Source organism: Rhineura floridana, chromosome 3 (assembly GCF_030035675.1).
Source record: "Rhineura floridana isolate rRhiFlo1 chromosome 3, rRhiFlo1.hap2, whole genome shotgun sequence".
NCBI classification, from domain to species: domain Eukaryota; kingdom Metazoa; phylum Chordata; class Lepidosauria; order Squamata; family Rhineuridae; genus Rhineura; species Rhineura floridana.
The window spans coordinates 143,411,307-143,431,643 of record NC_084482.1 but is presented as its reverse complement, the minus strand read 5'-3'; the positions used below and the strand labels follow the sequence as shown (position 1 = coordinate 143,431,643).

Sequence of the window (20,337 nt, the reverse complement as noted above, 5' to 3'; positions counted from 1 at the left end):
GACCACTTGGTCACAGTGCTCCATGCTCTGGTAACAACCAGACTGGATTACTGCAATGTACTTTACTTGGGGCTGCCGTTGAAGACGACTTGGAAACTTGAACTGGTCCAAAATGCAGCAGCCATATTACTGGCTGGGGTTCCCTTTAGAGTTTATATGACCCCTGTTTTAAAACAATTGCATTGGTTGCCAGTTCGTTTTTGGGCCCAGTTCAAGGCACTCAAGTTAGTCTTTAAAGGCCTAAACTACTTAGGTCCCAAATATATGAAATACCGCCTCCTTCCCTACAGACAGACCTTCTCAGGTGTTGAGATCAGTAGAGGGGACAACTCTCGGAAGTTCAGGGGTGGACCGGGACTGGGCATTCTCTGTGGCAGCCCCTAAGCTGTGGAACTCCCTCCCCACTGAGGTGTGTCCGGCAACTTTATTGTACAACTTTCAGCGAAATCTGAAGATGCACCTCTTTACCCTGGCCTTTGAGACATGAAATGTATATTTTTAAGACCCACCCTTTTGTCTGTTATGTTATTTGGGTTGTTTTTAACTGTTTTTAATTATGTTCTTAAATTGTTGTAACCTGCCCTTGGACCTTTGGGTGAAGGGCAGGTAATAAATTATGATGATGATGATGATACTCTAAGGTGAGGAGTAGTAAGCCCTGTTGAACTTAATTAGACTTTCTTCTGAATAGATATGCATAGGATTGTCTTGTTAGTTGCCTTTTTTGCACCAGAACTTCCCAAATATGCTTTATCTCTCTTACAGATTCTCACTTGAATTCATGCACATTTCCTGCCTTAAAAATTCTCACTCAGTCTCTTAGGTGTAATTACAGTGGCTTACAAAAGTAATCAGACCCCTGACCAATGCTCTCATATTATGAATTACAAATGATACATTGTAATTTCTTTCTGTGTGATATTTTATTTTGAAGCACTGAAACTCAAAATCAATTATTGTAAGGTGACATTGGTTTTATGTTGGGAAATGTTTGTAGGAAACATAAAAAACTGAACTGTTGCTTGCATAAGTATTGAAAAAAAACCCCACAATAATATTTGGTAGAGCCACCTTTTGCTGCAATAACAGCTTTAAGTCTTTTGGGGTAGGTATGACCAGCTTTGCATACAGTGTCAGAGGGATTTTGGCCCATTCTTCTTGGCAGATTCACTCCAGGTTGTTCAGGTTGGTTGGACATCACTTGGGGACTGCAATTTTCAAAGAGTGCCACAGATCCTCAATGGGATTGAGATCAGGACTTTGACTGAGCCATTGTAGGACATTCACCTTTTTATTCTTGAGCCACTCCAATGTTGCTTTGGCCTTGTGCTTGGGATCACTGTTCTGCTGAAAAGTGAATTTCCTTCCAAGCTTCAGTTTTTTAGTGGACTGAAGCAGGTTCTCTTACAGTATTTCCCTGTATTTTGCTCCATCTATTCTTCCCTCAATTTTAACAAGATGCCCAGTCCCTGCTTATGAGAAGCATCCCCACAGCATGATGCTGCCACCACCATACTTCACTGTAGGGATGGTGTGTCTTGATACATGAGCAGTCTTAGGTTTGCGCCACACATAGCGCTTTGAGTTTTGGCCAAAAAGCTCTATCTTGGTCTCCTTTTCCCACGTTGCAGCTGGGGCACTCCCATACTTTCTAGCAAACTCCAGACGTGCTTTCAGATGGTACTTTTTGAGAAATGGCTTCTTTCTTGCCACCCTCCCATACAGGCCAGTGTTATGCAGAGCTCTTGATATGGTTGACTGGTGCACCATTACTCCACTCTCAGCCACTGAACTCTGTAGCTCCTTCAAAGGGATTGTTGGCCTCTCTGTGGCTTCACTCACAAGTCTCCTTCTTGTTCGAGCGCTGAGTTTTGAGGGACGGCCTTTTCATGGCAGTGCCTGGGTGGTGTGATGCAGCCTCCACTTCCTGATTATTGATCCAGCTGTGCTCATTGGGCTATCCAGACACTTGGATATTATTTTGTACATTTTCCTAATCTATGCATTTGTATGACATTATCTCTCACTTCTGTAGAATGCTCTTTTGTCTTCATTTTCCTTCAAATCCATAGCCTGACCAATGATCCTTCAACAGTGGGTTTTTTATCCTGACAATGTAACAGCAACTTTAATGGTTCACAGATGGAAGCCAATGGTAAGGTAACTGTGTCCTCCATAGGGCAATTTCTTTCATCTGTGTAAACCTGGACACGGGGTGAATACTTATGCACGCAACATGTTTCACTTTTTTATATTTCTTCCAAACATTTCCCAATATAAAACCAATGTCACCTTACAATAATTGATTTTGAGTTTCAGTCTTTCAAAATAAAATATACAGAACGAAATTACAATGTATCATTTGCAATTCAGTAATATGAGAGCATTGGTCAGGGGTCTGATTTCTTTTGCAAGGCACTGTATCAATTTGACCCTGATCTTGTAGACAATGGGATTTCCTGAAAGAGTCATCATTCAGAAGTAGGTGCTGACTTAATGGAATCACTGCCAGAAGTAATAATAAATTATATGTGAAATTAAAACCTGCTAACCAAATCCATGGAGGAACCAGACAGATCTCTTGTACAATAATTGCACTTCTGGCATTTGGTCTATATTTAAGCTCATAATTCTCAGGAAGTCAGCTGTTCTCAGTTCTTTCTCTCATCCAGTTCTGCATTGTGTAGATATTTTCAGAGATGTGTAGGTGAACTACGCAGTCCAAGAGCTCTGTGTGTGTTCAAAGAATTCTCTGGAGAGAGAGTGAAAAGATGTTATGGGGTCGCTGAAAGCAGAGAAGGGGGCTTGGTACAACTTTTCAACTCATTGATACATTGTGGGCTGCTGGCTTTTCCGATTTGGCTATAAACCCTTCACAAGTGAACAGTGACACAGTTTTACTAGCTTGTGTTGAAAGGAGACGTGTGGGCTTTGGGGTTTTGTTACTGTTTTACAGAAAGCAATGAGTTATTATCAGCTCCTGTATACTGACTGAGAAATAATATAGCTATTTTGAGGAGTACCACAATACCTAAAATGCATGTGGAATGTAGAGTGTTCAGAGAAGATTCAGCCTGAAGTTGTCATTGTCATTCCCTATGCCTATGAGAACCTAGAAGGATGTGTATTACTCTTAGAGCAATGTAACAGAAAGAGTATGTATATTTATCACCTAATTCACGGTCTCCAGTCTCAGCCACGGGAGGGAGCAAATCCAGTACATACCCTCAGAAGAGAGCACAGCATGACACACACAGTTGGACTGAAAATGATGACTGCTTTAAAGCAATGCTGTTTCACTGCTCAGCTAGGAGGATACACGCATAATAGCTGTGCTTTTTATGTTTGTTTTTGTAGGTTAATTCAGTAAGAACAGGAGTGGGGGAAAAGTGCATTGTTCCAGTGTCTTGCCCAGTGCCAGCTGCATTAACTCCTGGAGTTTCACCATCCATGCCAGTGCCTATGCCAGGTACTACCCTTTCTGGCACAGTAAAACCTTATGTGATGCCTCTTTGTCCATATGGAGTTTTCTCTACGCCAGTTTTTGGAGTGCAGTGGTCGGGGCCAACAACACAGCCGGGGATTATAGGAGGCCAGAGCATTGCGCCTTGTCCAGCTCTTGGCAAAAATGGCTTGCAACTGCTTCCAGTGCTGCTGCAGCAACCAGTTGTCAGTCCACCAGGCCTTGACATGAGCATAACCTAGCTTGGCCACTTTTCGATAGCTGACAGTGATTTCCAAATTGTCAACATGGAGTGCTTGAGTCTATGCGCAGTATGTGTTTACCTGCTGGCACTCAGTTCAGGCTACTGCACACAGCCATACACTGAAATCAAACAATCACTGTGAAATGTTTTCACACCGATTAGTTTCTTGTTATGGCAATATTTGCTTCTCCTTCATTGCCGAAGATCACTTTATTTTGTGTTCTAGTGTTTGAAACTGCAAACGTCAACATTAATGTACTTGAATTGATGGTTAAGACAACTGTATTAATCCTGCAGGAGTATAGTGCCTTGAATTCAAGCTTTTCAGGTCTCGCTGGAGATGTAAATAATGAGAAAAACTGAGAAGTGTAGTTTATTTGCAATTTGCTTGTGTGAGGTTAAATTTTTATTTTTTTTATTTCCAATATATATATAAATATAATACTGAAGGTTTACATTTGAAACTAATGTTCAGTTTTGTTCCAGTTTCTCTTGTAAATGCTTTTATTTTAACTGGCGGTTAAGGGTGAGTTGAAAATTGGTGGCTTAAAGGTTTACAGCATGAGTAACTTGACTATATTGACTGAATAATAACATGAGCAATGTTGTTTTTGCAATAGGAGCATTTACAAGAGCTTGAAAGTAAGTTGTATATATGTGTGCAGGTAATAGCTTTGGGCAGTGCAATTCACTTTGTTATGCAATATTTCTGGAAAAGCTGTTGCAAAGAACAAGTTCTGTTTTCATATGAAATAGCAAATTCGGCAAGCACATAGATGCTTCTCTGTCTCCCCCACCCCCTCTCTTTCTCATTTAGCTGCAAACTGTCTCCTTCCGTTTTGAACAAATTACGTAATTATGTTTCATTACAAATCCATGCATGTTTCATACGTGAAATAAGCTAAGCAGAACCTTGGTTATAGGAGAGCCCACCCCAAAGTTACTGTTTTTAAAAAAGCTTCTATGTAAGTATAGAACTTTCCTTGCATGTCATCTGCCTTTATTCCAACAACAGTCTTAGTTTGAATGTTTACAGTATTCTCACTGAAATGGAATTAAATGTGAAGCTTTCTTTCCAACCATCCTACTTATCCTTTTAAAAAGCACCAATTCGTAGTGTTGGTGTTTGACCGCATTTGAATTCCCCCCCTACATTTTAACTTAGTTTGGACTGTAGATAGAAAGGGCACCTCATTTCTGACTTAGGTTTTATTATTATTTGGTTTACTTTACTGTGCATAGAATTTGCATCTTCACTTCTCAGTAGAAAGGCACAAGGTAACTACTAAGACTGATTTTCAGATTGGTAAGTCTCTATTTAATTGAAATAATAATTAAAAACAACCAAAAACAAGCATAATGGCACACATCAAAAAAGCATTACAACTAAAAAGTTGAAGGCACACTGCACTCACACTCCCTCTTTATGGCAATGACAATTTTAAACAACCTGCTGAAGAGTCGAAGCTGTTTTGTGCTGCTGATCTGGGAATTGTATAGTTCTATTGTGCTTTTGAGCATTAAGAACTGTCTGGAACATTTTGTTGGTACCATTTAGTTTATATTATTCCATCAATTCAGTTAGAATTGAATTTTGTAGAACAATGCTGCAGAGTCATCTGCCTGGGCAAAATACATGCTGTAGTAAGAGATTTCTGCTCACTGTCACATGTATCCTTTCATTTGTTTGAGACTTTTATTTTAGATTCATGTCTGTATGCGTTATGAGCAAAATATGGAAAATTTGTTCTCACTATTCCTACCCCTCAGCTTGCACTGAAACCTCTGGTTTGTTGGTATTGTCTGTTGTATACTGACGAGTCAGTAGCACTAACTCCCAAAAGACTGTATATATTCAAGAGAAGACAAAATAAACATTTTTGTGCTTGAAAACTTTGTGGAAAACCCTGTGTGTTGCTAAAATTCTGAAACATTACAAGATAGTACAGCACTTTAATTCCATTCCCTGTAGCTGCAGAAACCGACTTAAAGAATCACATGTGGTCAGTTCATAGCTCAGATATCCACAGTCTGGAGCACCAGCATTTTTCAGGTGTACTACTTAAGTGATGGCCTTGGACTTTGAGCTAACCAGTGTTTCAAATGCTGAAGTATAGAGAGATGTAAAATACACAAGCATAGTACAGAAGCTATAACAACACTTAGTATATCACATACTGATTACTGTTTGGAATTTTACGTCAGCAAAACAGCACGGCAATTAGTGGCACTAGGTAAAACAATTGATGTGCATGAATTGTCTTTTGATGCACATAGCACCAATTGGATGTTCTCTCACCAGTGTTATAAACTCCTTTAACTGTAGAACAGACATTCCTATTTGAGGCAGAAAATAATTATACCAAAAATGCTTATTATTCAGCCAACACCGCTAAGATAAGGTCTCCTACTTTCTTTGGTCATATATGTGAGGCAAGAGGCAAAACATTTGATTGACCATTTCCAGATAGTTAGGATGTTAGTAATAATGGGTGGAGAAGTAAGCTATTTAAGCATGTTAGATATTTCTTTATTCCATTGAACTCCCATACCATAGTATCAGCTATCCCTTTGCTTAAATAAAATTTGCAGCTGTGTGTGTCAAAACCTCCCTTGGAAGACCCAGTCGCTAGCACAGAAGTCGACTGTTGTTGGGAAGACATTTAATTCAGGAATGGTCTTTTGTGCGTTTATTTATTTATTTAGATGTATAGCCCATCCACAAATTTTATTCCACAAAACATTTTTCATGGAAAAGAATGATCAATAGGCCTACCCATCTCTACTGGTTTAACCATGACTGCCAAAAACACCAGACCAACGAGAGAGATCTTACAGCATTTCCAAAAGAGGCTCAGGCTTGGACTTTGGCAAGTTTCCAGAAGGAGAATGTTCCATGAGCAGGAGGGAAAGGGCAGCTGCCCAAATGCTTCTCTGTGTCCTCTTCCTGTCTAAACTAGATGCAAAGATGAAACCAGAGGCATGTAGGAAGCTGCATTATACCAAGTCAGACCACTGGTTCATCGAACTCAGTATTTTCTATGCTGACTGGCAGCTGTTCAGGGTTGCAGGCAGAAGCCTCTCCTAACCCGTCCTGGAGACGACCAGGAATTGAACCTGGGACCTTCTGCATGCAAGGGAAGTGCTATACCCCTGAGCTATGGACCTTCTCCATAATCCTTGAAAGGGTGTCTTTGGCAGATCTCATGTTTTTGCCAAATCATCCTCAGTGAATTGGACTCTTTTTTTCCTCAAGGCTAAAAATGTAGTCCACAATTCGGTTGACTGTCTTCATACTCATGAACCTTATGGTAAAGGGTGGGTAAGAAATCTAATAAAATAAAGAAATCAGAGTTAAGGACTGCAAGCTACTCTCTTGATAGGTCATGTACAGCAAGATTATGGTAATATCTTATTGTTTGGAGTGGAATAAACTGTCAGTTTAGGGCAGGAATGATTAAACAGTGGCTGCAAGGTTTATGACGAAAAAACCATTAACAAAAAAAATCAACAACAGTAAAAGTAAATTGGACTGAAGAAATAATTTTAGGTTCAGACATTTATAGCAATGCAGCATCTTGTCCAAATGTCTTGGTAGTGTTACTTCTATGTTTCAGTTTAATAGCAAAAGGATGGCACTGACTTTGCTTATAATCATTGACTAAAGCAGATCCAGTGCCTATGAATAAGTATGCCATTCATAGTCTAAGTCCTGACATTGGTTTCTGAAATACATGCTTTTGAGCCCAGCGAGTTCTGCCTGATGAAAAAGGAGCTCATTCTCATCTTGTTTTGACTGAGGAAGACCTCAGCCCACATAAATGTAACTCAAGTTCTGTTACATTCTGCTGATGAGGAAGCTGGTCTGCAGGATGTTTCATTCAATATTCTAACTAGCTTGTACCTACAGAGGTCTGCAAGACTGTCATTCAATTGTATTTTAGAATTTTAAATGCATTGACAGTTTGATTTTTTTCTCCGATTTAATTTTTTTAATGATTTCTCCTTTCACATAGACTCAGCAATGACTATGAAGTGGAGGTCAGCAAGGTTATTTTAGAGATCATTAACAGGGCGTAGGAGATACAGCATTCTTATACATCTCTTTAGTCTGCTATTTAAGTCAAAATAAGCATTTTGAATTCTAACCTAAAGATTCAAGAAAGCCAGTAGACGTTCATTTATGTATTTCAAGGCAACATCAGAACCAGTTATAACCTCTATCTAAACAGTTTAAAAAGACAGCCCCATATAGAATATATTAGTAATTCCCGTCTTGGACCAATGGTGGCAATGAGCATCATATCTGAATCTAAAACAAGGGGTAACTGCTTCATCACTTGAATAAAATCACTACACCACTGCCGCTATTCTGGAGCATCAGTGATGAATGTCCCTCTGCCCTTCCAGAGCATAAGATTTGTCAGCCGTTATTTCTTTAGTTTTTGTCTCAGACTGAATTTAGCTGCAATCAGGTTACCGGTATCCATTCTCGCTCCATCACCAAATACCAAATAAGCAGCCAATTGGAAGGATTAGGTGCTGCAGTCAGCATAATCTCTCTCTCTAATTTTCCTTATGATCTTGTCCTGCAAATTGAAATGGGGAAGAAACTGGCTGGAACCCTGTAGGATCTCACAGGAAATGCTCTGGAGGGATCTCAAAAATTGCTGTTTGAAAATTTGGTGGGTGGGACCAAAACACTTAAGAATGCCCCTATCGATGCTTGTCAAGGGGACATTAGCAAAATACAAATACCTCATGAAAAATGGCAACAAAAGCTACAAAAAAAGCTCTAATTGAGTCTTTTCATCATAATAATCTAAATCTATAGTTGGAAATGGCCAATCCAGGTGACAAGCAAACACATAGAACCTTATGTCACAATCATAGGAAGAATACACTTTAAGTTTTAAACAATGGCACAAAAGCAGACAGCTGCCAATCGGTAGGAACCTGTGGGGGGGGGGGACGGGTAACAGAGGAAATTTTTACTGTCTCCACAGGAAGCACTACATTAATACAAAAATATTTGCACGTAACCATTTTGAACTTGACTCAAATTCTTTTCAGTCTTGGGGTTCTTTGTGGTCCAAACTTGTCATGGAGGCTCAGGTGGCCTTGGTGGCTAGGCGTGCCCTTTTCCAGCTGTGGCTGGTTCACCAGCTACAGACCCTTTCGGACAGAAATGACCTGGCCATGGAACTCCATGCTTTGGTAATTCCAGACTGGATTATTACAGGAGAGGTGGCCTGGGAGAGTGCATTCTCTATGGCAGCCCCTACGTTGTGGAATTACCTCCCCATAAAGGTGTGTCTGGCCTCTTCACTGCACAGCTTTTGTTGTATGCTGAAAATGCACCTCTTTACTCTGGCCTTTGAGATCAAAGATACATATTTTTTTAAGATCCACCTATTTTTGGGATCTTAAAAAAATTGGGTTTTTTTTAAACTGTTTTTAATTATGTATTTTTAAACTGTTGTGACCTGCCTTGGGACCTTTGGGTAAAGGTCAGGCGATAAATATATATTTTAGGACCCATCCTACTCTTCTGATTGAATTTGTTTTAAACTTGTTTTTAATGTTGCATTTTACATTGCTGTGACCATCCAAGGGACCTTCTGGTGAAGGGAGGGTAATAAACTGAATAACAACAACAACAATAATAATGCTCAGGTGTGTATGTTTGGAGTTTTATTTTGGCATTGTTTCACAGCGTTGCCATCTTTTATTTTGTAAGTTGTCTTCAACAAATGGTAAAATATGATATACGTGTGCTGAAATTGAGCAAATCCAAATGATATCTCTCTTGTTTATGAGACAAAATAAATATATAGCATCTTACTGTCTATCCATTTTATGCTTCTTCTTAGGTAACAATCAGGATTTAGGTCAGCAAAAACTACCTTTAATCTGAAAAAACAAATAGGTATAGTATTGGCAATTATGCTATCTATTCACTTGTGATTCAAGAAACAATAAGATTTGAAAGTTTTCTGTTATTTCTCAGTTTCCCTTCTGGACGCAACAGCTATTTTGTTCCTGGATAGTCAGAGATCATAAAGTTACAGAAGAATTGTCTTTATACAACATAGGCTTTTTAGGTGCAGCACCAGACTGTGACGTTTAAAATGACCATTGCTTGTTCTTATTTTCAAAACAAGCTTTGAACAATAATCTTTAAGCATTCAGGTTTCTACTGAAAGTATGCATTTCAAGGACCCTTTTTAATGTGGCTCTACATAGGAAGAATCCAGAGCTTGGAAACGTTACTTTTTTGAACTACGATTCCCATCAGTCCAATCCAGTGGCCATGGTGGCTGGGACTGATGGGAGTTGTAGTTCAAAAAAAGTAACGTTTCCAAGCTCTGGAAGAATCATACACTGTGCTAAGGACACTGAATGCTAAGGATTCACACAATATGAGCCATTAATGGGTTTATAACAACATAAGAAGAGCCCTGCTAGATGAGCCAAGGGTTCATCTAGTCCAGCCTTTCCCAACTAGTGGGCCAGCAGATGTTGTTGGACCACAATTCCCATCTTTCCTGACCATTGGCAATCCTGGCTGAGGCTGATGGGAGTTGTGGTCCAGCAACACCTGGTGTCCCACTAGTTGGGAAAGGCTGATATAGTCTAACATCCTATTCCCAATAATGGTCAGCCAAATGACTCTAGAAAGTCCACAAGCAGAGAATGAAGGCAATAGTGTTTCCTGTCACATTTCTAGCATTTGTTATTCAGAGGCATACTACTACTATGAAGGTTCCACTGAACTTATAGTAGAAACATGTCCAGGACCTGTACTTGAACTATAAATGTCAATTGCAGATTTTTCTCTCTCCTAACTATCATCATCATATACATTTGGAGTTGGTGGTGAAAGGAATTTCTGGTGATCTCACATGTTTGACTGTTAAATTCTAGAAAGTTTGGCTGTTCAAGTTATCTTTTCTAGTTGGCTAACCTATTTCAACATGTAACCTGCCCTTCATTTTGTAGTGACAACACTGGAAATGCCAAATCTCTTTCTCATCTCTCCCGTGTGTGTGCGCGTGCACGCTCATCCACATTTTCAAACTGAATGCAGCAAAATTTGCATTACTACATAAAATTTAGCAGTTTGCCAATTATTATTTCACCAAGTTGGTGCATACAAAAAAAAAGTGGATATGCTGAACTTAGATATTGTAAAACATGAGCTGATCATTTGAAAAATCATAATCCACAGACTTAGAAAGCACAACTGAACAATGATGAATTGGGATTTCTTGATCATTTTGTGCTGCCACATTTTTCAGTGCAGTTATGAGAGGTAAAAATGTCTTCAAAAGGAAAGCTGTTATTCTGTCAATTCTGAAAAGAACCTACTGCCACACAAAATTACTTAGGGAGTAACTGGCCTGTACATCGCATGTTGTATATCAGTGAAAATTGTTACGTTTTTATTTTTTTTTAAATGCTGGGCATGCTTATTTCTAACTTATAGCAGTCTTTCAAAATGGCATTCCATATTCTTCATTATGGCTGACCGTTTGTTATATCTACACTGCAAGTAACTCAAGGGGGGTATTTTCTAACCTGCAAAAGCAAGAATATGCATAGAATGTCCTCAATCCTCCACTTTGTGGTTAAGAGAAAACACAATGATGTTTCCAATTAGATTTGAACATGTGGAGCACTGCAAAAATGAATGCAAAAGGGACTTGGATATTAGCTTTTAATGTTGTAACATCTGAAGAGGGAACATTTGTATCACCCCTTCCCTCACCTGATGAGATGTGTGAGCTATACCTGCAGTTGGTGCCAATCCATCTCTCAACAAGGGGCAGGTGTAAGCTCCACCTTTGAGTGCTATATAAGAAAGAGTAAGGTGATTAGAATTTAGAAGAGTTTATGGTGAGACCAGTTGCTTGAAAAGCCATGTAGTACTCAGCATGATCTGGTAATGTTGGAAAAATAGACCAGAGGACTAGAGTGCTCACTTTAGAAGGTTGCAACCCATTGCTGATGCATATAGCTATTCTGTTTATGGCAGCCACTTTTTCTTGGTGGGTGATGCTTTATTTTCCCCACCATTAAGACAATCATTTGCAAGTAAAGTAATGCTCAAGATTCTACAACAAAGGCTCTTGCAATATATGGAGCGAGAAATGCCAGACGTCCAAGCTGGATTTAGAAAGGGAAGAGGTACCAGAGATCATATCGCAAACATATGTTGGATAATGGAGTGGACCAAGGAATTTCAGAAGAAAATCACCCTGTGCTTTATACATTATAGCAAAGCCTTTGTCTGTGTAGATCATGAAAAAACTATGGAATGCTTTAAAAGAAATGGGGGTGCCACAGCATCTGATTGTCCTGATGCACAAACTATACTCTGGACAAGAGGCTACTGTAAGGACAGAATACGGAGAAACCGATTGGTTCCCAATCAGAAAGAGTGTGAGACGGGTGTATTTTATCACCCTATTTGTTTAATCTATATGTAAAACATATACGGAAAGTTGGATTAGACCAAGATGAAGGAGGTGTGAAAATTGGAGGAAGAAATATAATTTAAGATATGCAGATGATACCATACTATTAACAGAAACCAGTAATGATTAGAAAAGAATGCTGACAAAAGTTCAAGAGGAAAGCACAAAAGCAGGACTACAGCTGAACGTCAAAAAGACTAAAGTAATGACAACAGAAGATTTATGCAACTTTACAGTTGACAATGAGGACATTGAACTTGTCAAGGATTATCAATACCTTGGCACAGTCATTAACCAAAATGGAGACAATAGTCAAGGAATCAGAAGAAGGCTAGGACTGGGGAGGGCAGCTATGAGAGAACTAGAAAAGGTCCTCAAATGCAAAGATGTATCACTGAACACTAAAGTCAGGATCATTCAGACCATGGTATTTCCGATCTCTATGTATGGATGTGAAAGTTGGACAGTGAAAAAAGCAGATAAGAGAAAAATCAACTCATTTGAAATGTGGTGTTGGAGAAGAGCTTTGCGGATACCATGGACTGCAAAAAAGACAAGTAATTGGGTGTTAGAACAAATTAAACCACAACTATCACTAGAAGCTAAAATGATGAAACTGAGGTTATCATACTTTGGACACATAATGAGAAGACATGATTCATTAGAAAAGATAATAATGCTTGGAAAAACAGGAAGTAGAAAAAGTGGAAGGCCAAACAAGAGATGGATTGATTCCATAAAGGAAGCCACAGACCTGAACTTACAAGATCTGAACAGGGTGGTTCATGACAGATGCTCTTGGAGGTCACTGATTCATAGCGTCGCCATAAGTCGTAGTAGACTTGGAAACACATAACAATAACAAAATACACTCATTTCCCAGGAGAAGCTGTTGTGGTCACAAGAAAGAAAACAGTTGCCTTAAATGCCATATGTAGGACCACCAATCCCATTCTAGTCATCAGTGGCGATCACTCGTGGCCAAGTAGGATTGTCTTCCAAGATAAGGTCTTTAACAGTGGGTCCGAAAGTGACAGTGGAGGCCAATTCTGGATCCACACAGCCTCCCACAGTGAGGACATAGGTTTCCAGATGGAAGATGGTCGCGATGAGGATTTGTTTGACGTGCCTTCTGCTTAGCTCGTTTGTCTCATTCGCCCTGTATTCGTGCTTCTTCAAGGTCCACGGCACATTTGATAATAGCCGACCTCCATTTGAGACGTTCATGGGCCAAGACTTCCCAGTTGTCAATGTTCATGTTACATTTTTTAGATTCGCTTTAAGAACATCTTTAAACCTCTTTTGCTGTCCACCGATGTTCCGTTTTCCATCCTTAAGTTGCGAGTAAAGTAGCTGCTTTGGAAGACGGTGATTAAGCATTCGAACAACATGGCCGGTCCAGTGAAGTTGATGTTGAAGGATCATTGTTTCAACACTGGTAGTCGTTGCTTCTTCCAAAACGCTAACATTAGTCCGTCTGTCTTCCCAAGTAATTTGCAGAATTTTCTGGGGGCTGCGTTCGTGGAATCTTTCAAGAAGTTGGGAGTGGCGTTTATAAATGGTCCATGTTTCACAGGCATACAGTAAGGTCAGTAGTACAATGGCTTTGTAAATAAGCATTTTGGTCTCCCTGCGAATATCCTGATCCTCAAACACTCTACGCTTCATTCGGGAGAATGTGGCACTCGCAGAGCTCAGAGGATGTTGCATTTCAGCGTCAATGTCAGCTTTTACAGAGAGATGGCTGCTGAGATAGGGGAAGTGATTGAAGTTCTCCAATGTCACACCATTAAGCCGGATTGATGGTGCTACAGAGGGACTAGTTCGCACCTGTTGATGAAGCACTTTGGGTTTTTTAATATTGAGTGAGAGCCCAAGCTTTCCATATGCTTCTGCAAAGACATTTCGGATAGTTTGAAGATCTTTCTCTGAATTTGCAGAGACTACATTATCGTCGGCATATTGAAGTTCTACGACAGGGGTTGACATTACCTTACTTTTTGCTTTCAGCCTACTGAGATTAAACAGCTTTCCATCTGTTCGATATATTATTTCCACACCAGTAGGAAGTTTCCTCTCAATAAGGTGTAGAATCATAGCAATGAAGATAGCAAATAAGGTAGGAGCAATGACGCATCCCTGTTTTACGCCTGATCCGTCTCTGAATGGATCGCTCTGAAAGCCATCGTTGTCCAAAATTGTTGCTGTCATGTTGTCATGAAGGAGTCGCAAAATATTCACAAATTTATCAGGGCATCCAGTTTTCAGAAGGATGGTCCAGAGAATGGTTTATTCACTGTGTCAAAGGCCTTAGTCAGATCAATAAATATAAAGGTCGATTCTGCTCCCAGCATTTTTCTTGAAGCTGTCGTGCAGTGAAGATCATATCCACTGTCCCCCCTGGAAGGGCGGAAACCATTTTGAGATTTGGGGACGACATCTTCTGAGATCAGCAGGAGGTGATTTGCGAGGATCCTTGCAAGGATTGTACCTGCAGTAGCAACAAGAGAGATACCTTGATAGTTCCCAAAAGGGTGATAATTATGGCGTCCCTACAGTCTTCCGGAATCTCCTCCCTCATACAGATTTTTTCGATGAAATTGTTGTGTAAGTTGAGGCCCACCTTCTTTAAAGACTTCAGCAGGAATTCCATCAGGTCCACTAGCTTTGTTCTTCATTTGATTGATGGCTTTACTGACTTCATCCAAATTAGGGGATACTGCAAGCTCGTCTCTAGTTTGTTGTTGTGGAATTTGCGAGAAGACCTCATCAGCCACAATAGACTTACGATTAAGGAGGTTGTGGTAATGTTCTTTCCAGCGCAGTGCATTAGACTCTTTATCCTTAAGAAGTTTGCTACCATCCATTGAACATAAGGGATTTGTACCGTAATTTGTTGGTCCACAGGTAGCCTTTGTGGCATTAAAAAAGCCCCGTGCATCGTGAGCATCTGCAAACAGCTGGATTTATTGAGCTTTCTTTATCCACCAGGCATTCTTAAGTTCTCTAGTTCTTCTTTGGACCTCAGCCTTGGCACTGGCATAGATTTTTTTCTTAGCAGCACAGTTAATGTCTTTCTGCCATATCTGGAAGGCTTTCCTTTTCTTGTCGGTGATATGTTCAATCTCACTATCATTCTCATCAAACCAATCCTGATTTTTCTTAGTTTGGTATCCAATAGTTTGTTCACATGCTGCAATAATGGAAGTCTTCAGTTTAATCCAGTGTTCCTCAACATTTTCAGGGAGTTCCGTAGGTAGATATTTCTTCAGAGTTGTTTGAAAGCAGGCTCACTTAATAGGATCTTGAAGGGCGTGGATGTTCATTTTACGTCTTGGTTTTCTTCCTTGGAGCCTACGCTGAGGAACAATATTAATGCCCATAGTGGATTGAATTAATCGGTGATCTGTCCAGCAGTCATCGGCACTCATCATGGCCCTAGTGAGGAGTACATCACGACGATCTCTGACGCAGACAATTACTTAATCCAGGAGATGCCAGTGTTTTGACTGAGGGTGCTTCCATGATGTTTTAAATTTATTTTTCTGACGAAAGAGTGTATTTGTAATAACAAGATTATGCTGTGCACATTTAGTCAGAAGTAGAATGCCATTTAGGTTGCTATTGCCAACTCCTTTCCCAATGGTTTCTGGCCATAAATCGAAATCACGGCCAACTCTTGCATTGAAATCACCCAAGAGGATAATTTTATCCTCCCTGGGTATCTCTGATAAGATGGTGTCCAGCTGGTTATAAAAAGTTTCCTTGATGTCTTCATCATCATCTAATGTTGGTGCATAAGCACTTAGAATAGTTGCCTGCTGGTTTTTGGCAAGTTTTAACCAGAAAGTTGAGAGTCGTTCATTAATGCCAGTAGGAACTTCTGACAAGAGCTTCTCAATATTATTTTTAATAGCAAAGTCTACTCCACGTATTCGTCCTTGTTCAGGCAGTCCTTTCCAGAAGAAGGTATAACCTCCTTTTTCTTCCTTCAGTTGTCCTTCTCCTGCTCTTTGAGTTTCTTGGAGTGTTGCTGTGTCAATATTAAAATGTCTCAACTCCCTCGTGATGATGGCAGTCCTGCATTCAGGACGTTCACTATCTGTATTGTCCAGCAATGTCCGTATATTCCATGTTCCATTTTAGTAGAAATATGATGGTAGTGTAAGTTCATGACACCAGTAGTTTTGGTTCCTTTTCAGAGCATAAGCTCTAAACGTCTTCCAGTGTAGAAGGCAATGTCCTGTCTGATAACATCTGCTACAATACTTAGTGACTAACGCACGTGCGTGCACACACACACACACACACACACAGAGCACACATGCTTGGAGCTTTGATTACCAGAAACGCATGCCTCAGTGATGTAGTCTGGAAAAATGTATTCCTTTTTGCTTTAGTTAATGAACTTAGCAGTCCCATGCATGTTTACTCAGACATCAGTTGCGCTGAGGTCAATGGGGCTTATTCCCAATTAAGCAAATATACAGTTGCAGCCTAACAGTTGAGAATTTGTGCCTGTAATTTATTAAAGTATGATTTGATAGTGGGAAAACTGTGTAGTTTGCTTACGTACTAATTCATGCTTTGACTGCGAGTGCATGATGTTAGTATATTTTGACACCAGCAATTAATGTCCTATGGGCTATGGGCCCTCTATTCCCTGCTGTGCAGTCATGAAAAAAATTGCTAAAACAATCCCATGGAAAACTTTTACACCACTTAAATGTTTATGCATGTTAACTAAATGTCATACTTGAGCTTCCACATATAGGGTGTTTCCAGACAATGTTACTAGGGTTCCCCCCCCCAGTAACCAATTTGCAGTTGTTATTCTTTTGTGTAGGGGATCCAAATATTACATTTTCCCAACACCCCGAAATGCAATGTTTCTTCACTGGGGAAATGTAATTTCCACATCTTTTCATCTCAACTAGAGAAACCATTGCTGCTGTGAGTGTTGTGCAGAATGTGGTTGGGTGAGAGTTACAGGGTTCTCTTGACATTGCCTGCAACATCATATATGATGATACAGTCAATGTCTCTTCCCTTGCTTGCACTACTTTGTGATTATTGTTATTTGCATGATTATCTCTCTCTCCTGCGTTTCTATCAAATGTCTGAAGTGGCTTACAATAACAAAAAATACAATAAAATAGCCAAGTAATAAGAAGCAAAACAAACAAACAACAATAGGATTAAGAGATCCTATCATCAAAACTGTTATTGAAGTTGGTTAGAGGCCAAGTAGGAGTTGAGTGAATTTGGCCTTCTCAGGTATGGCTACCTCCCACAGGAGGACAATGTGCCTATACTAGGGATAGGGGAGAAATTTGGTTCAGTTCACATTTCAAGCTACCTCTATCAAATTCACAGTTTCCAAAACAATATGAGACTAGCCTTCCTTTGAATTTCACATTTATTCGAATTTTGCAATGCAGTTCGCTAACCAATGTTTCCAAAAATGAATATGTTAGGGGAAAGTGTGCATAAAAATAAATATATGAGTGAAAATAACATACAAAAATGCATTATATGATGAGAAATTGCCTGCAGAAATATGTACATTAGTCAAAACTGCAATAAAATGTGTTTATTAGGAGAAATTCACACTAAAATGCTGGAGAATTTTCATGAGCATTTTCTTAAAAATTGCAAATTGCTGCAGAAATGTGGATAACTGAATTTAAGATTGAAAAAAATGAGAAACTGGGAAACCAAAACTGACAGATCTTTCTATCCCTAGCCTACACACAGACAATTACGTAAGGATACACAATATTACAATAGTGTGCTACTGGTGCTGGGTTGAGGTTAATTCAACTATAGTGCTAAGGGTATTATTTATTCTCTGGAAAGGCAGGGATGGGGGATCTGTGGCACTCCAGATTTGCTATAATTCCCCCCATCCCTGTCCATTGGTCATGCTGGCTGGGACAGATGGAAGCTGGAATTCAGCAACTTCTGGAGGGTCACAGTTCCCCATCCCTTTCCTGCCATAAAGTCTTCTGGTACTAGAATAGCTTGGCTGGTCCTTAATTTCTTAATTATTTCCTTGTACAACAGGGCTAATGAAATGAGGTTCTTCTACATCTCACCTTTTATATCTGTGGCCTTTTTTTTAACACTTTCTAGATTCCTAAAAGGATTGCAGATTTGTCCAATGAGGAACTGGTCTGGTTGAAACATCACCACTGCTAAACCTATTGCTTCCATGTACCTGATTAAGGGCTATTGAGCCATTCATACATTGTGATGCTTCTTCCTGGAAATTCTGTGGTTATATCTGTAGGGTTTCCTAGCCTTTGGAGCGGCTCAAGCATGGCTTCTCTTTATTTCCTAGGTTTCATTTCAAAAACAAGTCAATCTGTTTTTCTCTTTGTACAACCTGTCATATGAATGCTCGTATATATTATCTGTGGATGTTCTCCATTTTTTTCAACCACTCATCTTTTTTTTGAGAATTTGAGGTACACCATCTATTTGCAGATGGATAGAAAATACAGTTCAGATTGTATAATGACTGTTGTACCCAAACTGAATGGCTTGACAGGGGAGCCTCTGTTTTGTGTGAATCAGCCAACAGCTTGATTTATTTATTTTTTAAAAGTAATCCATGAGCTTCAGCATGGCACAAACGTTTGCAATTGTCATGACTCATGAGTATGGCTTACTGTTTCTGTAAGGCACCAGAGATACCCATAGAACAAGGTTACCTGTATAAAGAATCCTTATCAATTTATTGGAGCCTCTAATCACACATGGTTTTGGTATTTTTACTTTTATTTTAGATTCTGAGGAAGAGAACACCCCCAAGTGACACATGTCCAAGCTCAGATATAGGGTCAACCACAAGATCCTACTTCAACTGAGGAAGAGGAAGAAAAGCTGGGAATTGATGTCACATGTGAGAATCTCTGTACTATTCATGTCCGTTAAATTCAATTTTGTAACTTCTTTCTAAACTTTTTTATTTATAGTTGGAAATTCAAACATTATGCAAAAATAAATAAACTATAATTATTTTGAGGAAAAGGCTTGATGCATTTTTGAGGGAGAAAGTATCCACTTTTTCTTATGCTGTAAGATGTAAATTCAAATGAGCACCCATGCAGTTATTTAACATTGCCAAATCAGCCACATTCAAATTCTGCTTTGGTTCCACTTAGGATGCAAACGCTCCAGTTTCACTTAGGATGCAAATAATCCTCTCATGGTCACAAAATTTGCATTTTCTTAAAATATAATTAAAATTCAGGTTCATATAGACGTTTTAAGGTTGTGATAATGTGGTAAAGAAACCACAAATTCTGTGCTGGCATGAAGATTGGCCTTGTACTCAAACAAGAAAACCTTTGAAATAAGGACTGAACCTGGAGAAGGTAAGTTCAAACATCGTTATGTATTGGTGTGACCATGACTGATTTCATGCTTACTCCCCCCAAATGTGAATTGGTAATAACAGTTATATGAATGATACACACTTCCCCTTTTTTCGTCATTGTCACCCCTCCTCCTCCTTTTCCCTCAGAGCTGGCTTGGTTGCTCTCCCTTCTGTGCATGCCTGCCAGGGGCTGCTGCTGCTCTTGGCCATTCTTGATGGGCTATAGGAGTTGATGGTAGACAGCAGGCCTCAGGGCAGGGAGAGGCTTTCACTTACATCCCTTCAGAAAGGGAAGAGGTGCTGCTGCTCCTGTTGCTGATGCCTGCTGCAATTGAGTGACACCAGGTGAAGGGATGGGGGCTCACTCATGCCACAACAGGCAGCAGAGCCTCTTCCCTTCGCCAGCAACTCCTCCCTCCAGCTCAGCAGTGGCAGACCCTGCCAAGGAAGAGCATGCAAGGAAGGAGGGCCCTAGAGGGGTCTGTAGGCCCAAGGGCCCCATGAAACCTGGAACTGGCCTTGGTCCCATACAGGCACTGACCATGCCCAGACCTGCTTGGCTTCAGCAAGGTGGTGGCCTCATGTGCCTGGGACCAATCCTAAACCTGCTTTATTGAGTTCTGCACTGTTTTCCATCAAGCTGCCCACTTGTGCCCAGCTCTCTCTCACTACTTAGCAACTGGATCCAGAGTGGCAGCTGCCCTTCTCTTTTCCAAAAACACTCTGGCACCATCTAGAAGCGAAAGCAAAATCTATGGTCTTTTGT

At 40.0% G+C, this 20,337-nt stretch overlaps 1 protein-coding gene across 7 annotated transcripts in view; it reads left to right on the top strand.

The window, feature by feature from the left end:
• The window catches only part of WNK2 (WNK lysine deficient protein kinase 2), a 225,428-nt gene extending 206,206 nt beyond the window's left edge, over positions 1-19,222 (top strand). For 5 of the 7 annotated variants that reach the window (XM_061618182.1, XM_061618181.1, XM_061618188.1 and 2 more), the window contains one exon: positions 3,358-5,569. In XM_061618182.1, coding sequence (XP_061474166.1) covers positions 3,358-3,705 — 348 coding nt within the window. In that variant the 3' untranslated portion in view covers positions 3,706-5,569. Of the gene's footprint in view, positions 1-3,357; positions 5,570-18,978 lie in introns of those variants that run through there. The other 2 variants (XM_061618184.1, XM_061618185.1) reach the window with 2 other exon arrangements.
• The last annotated feature ends 1,115 nt before the right edge of the window (positions 19,223-20,337 follow it).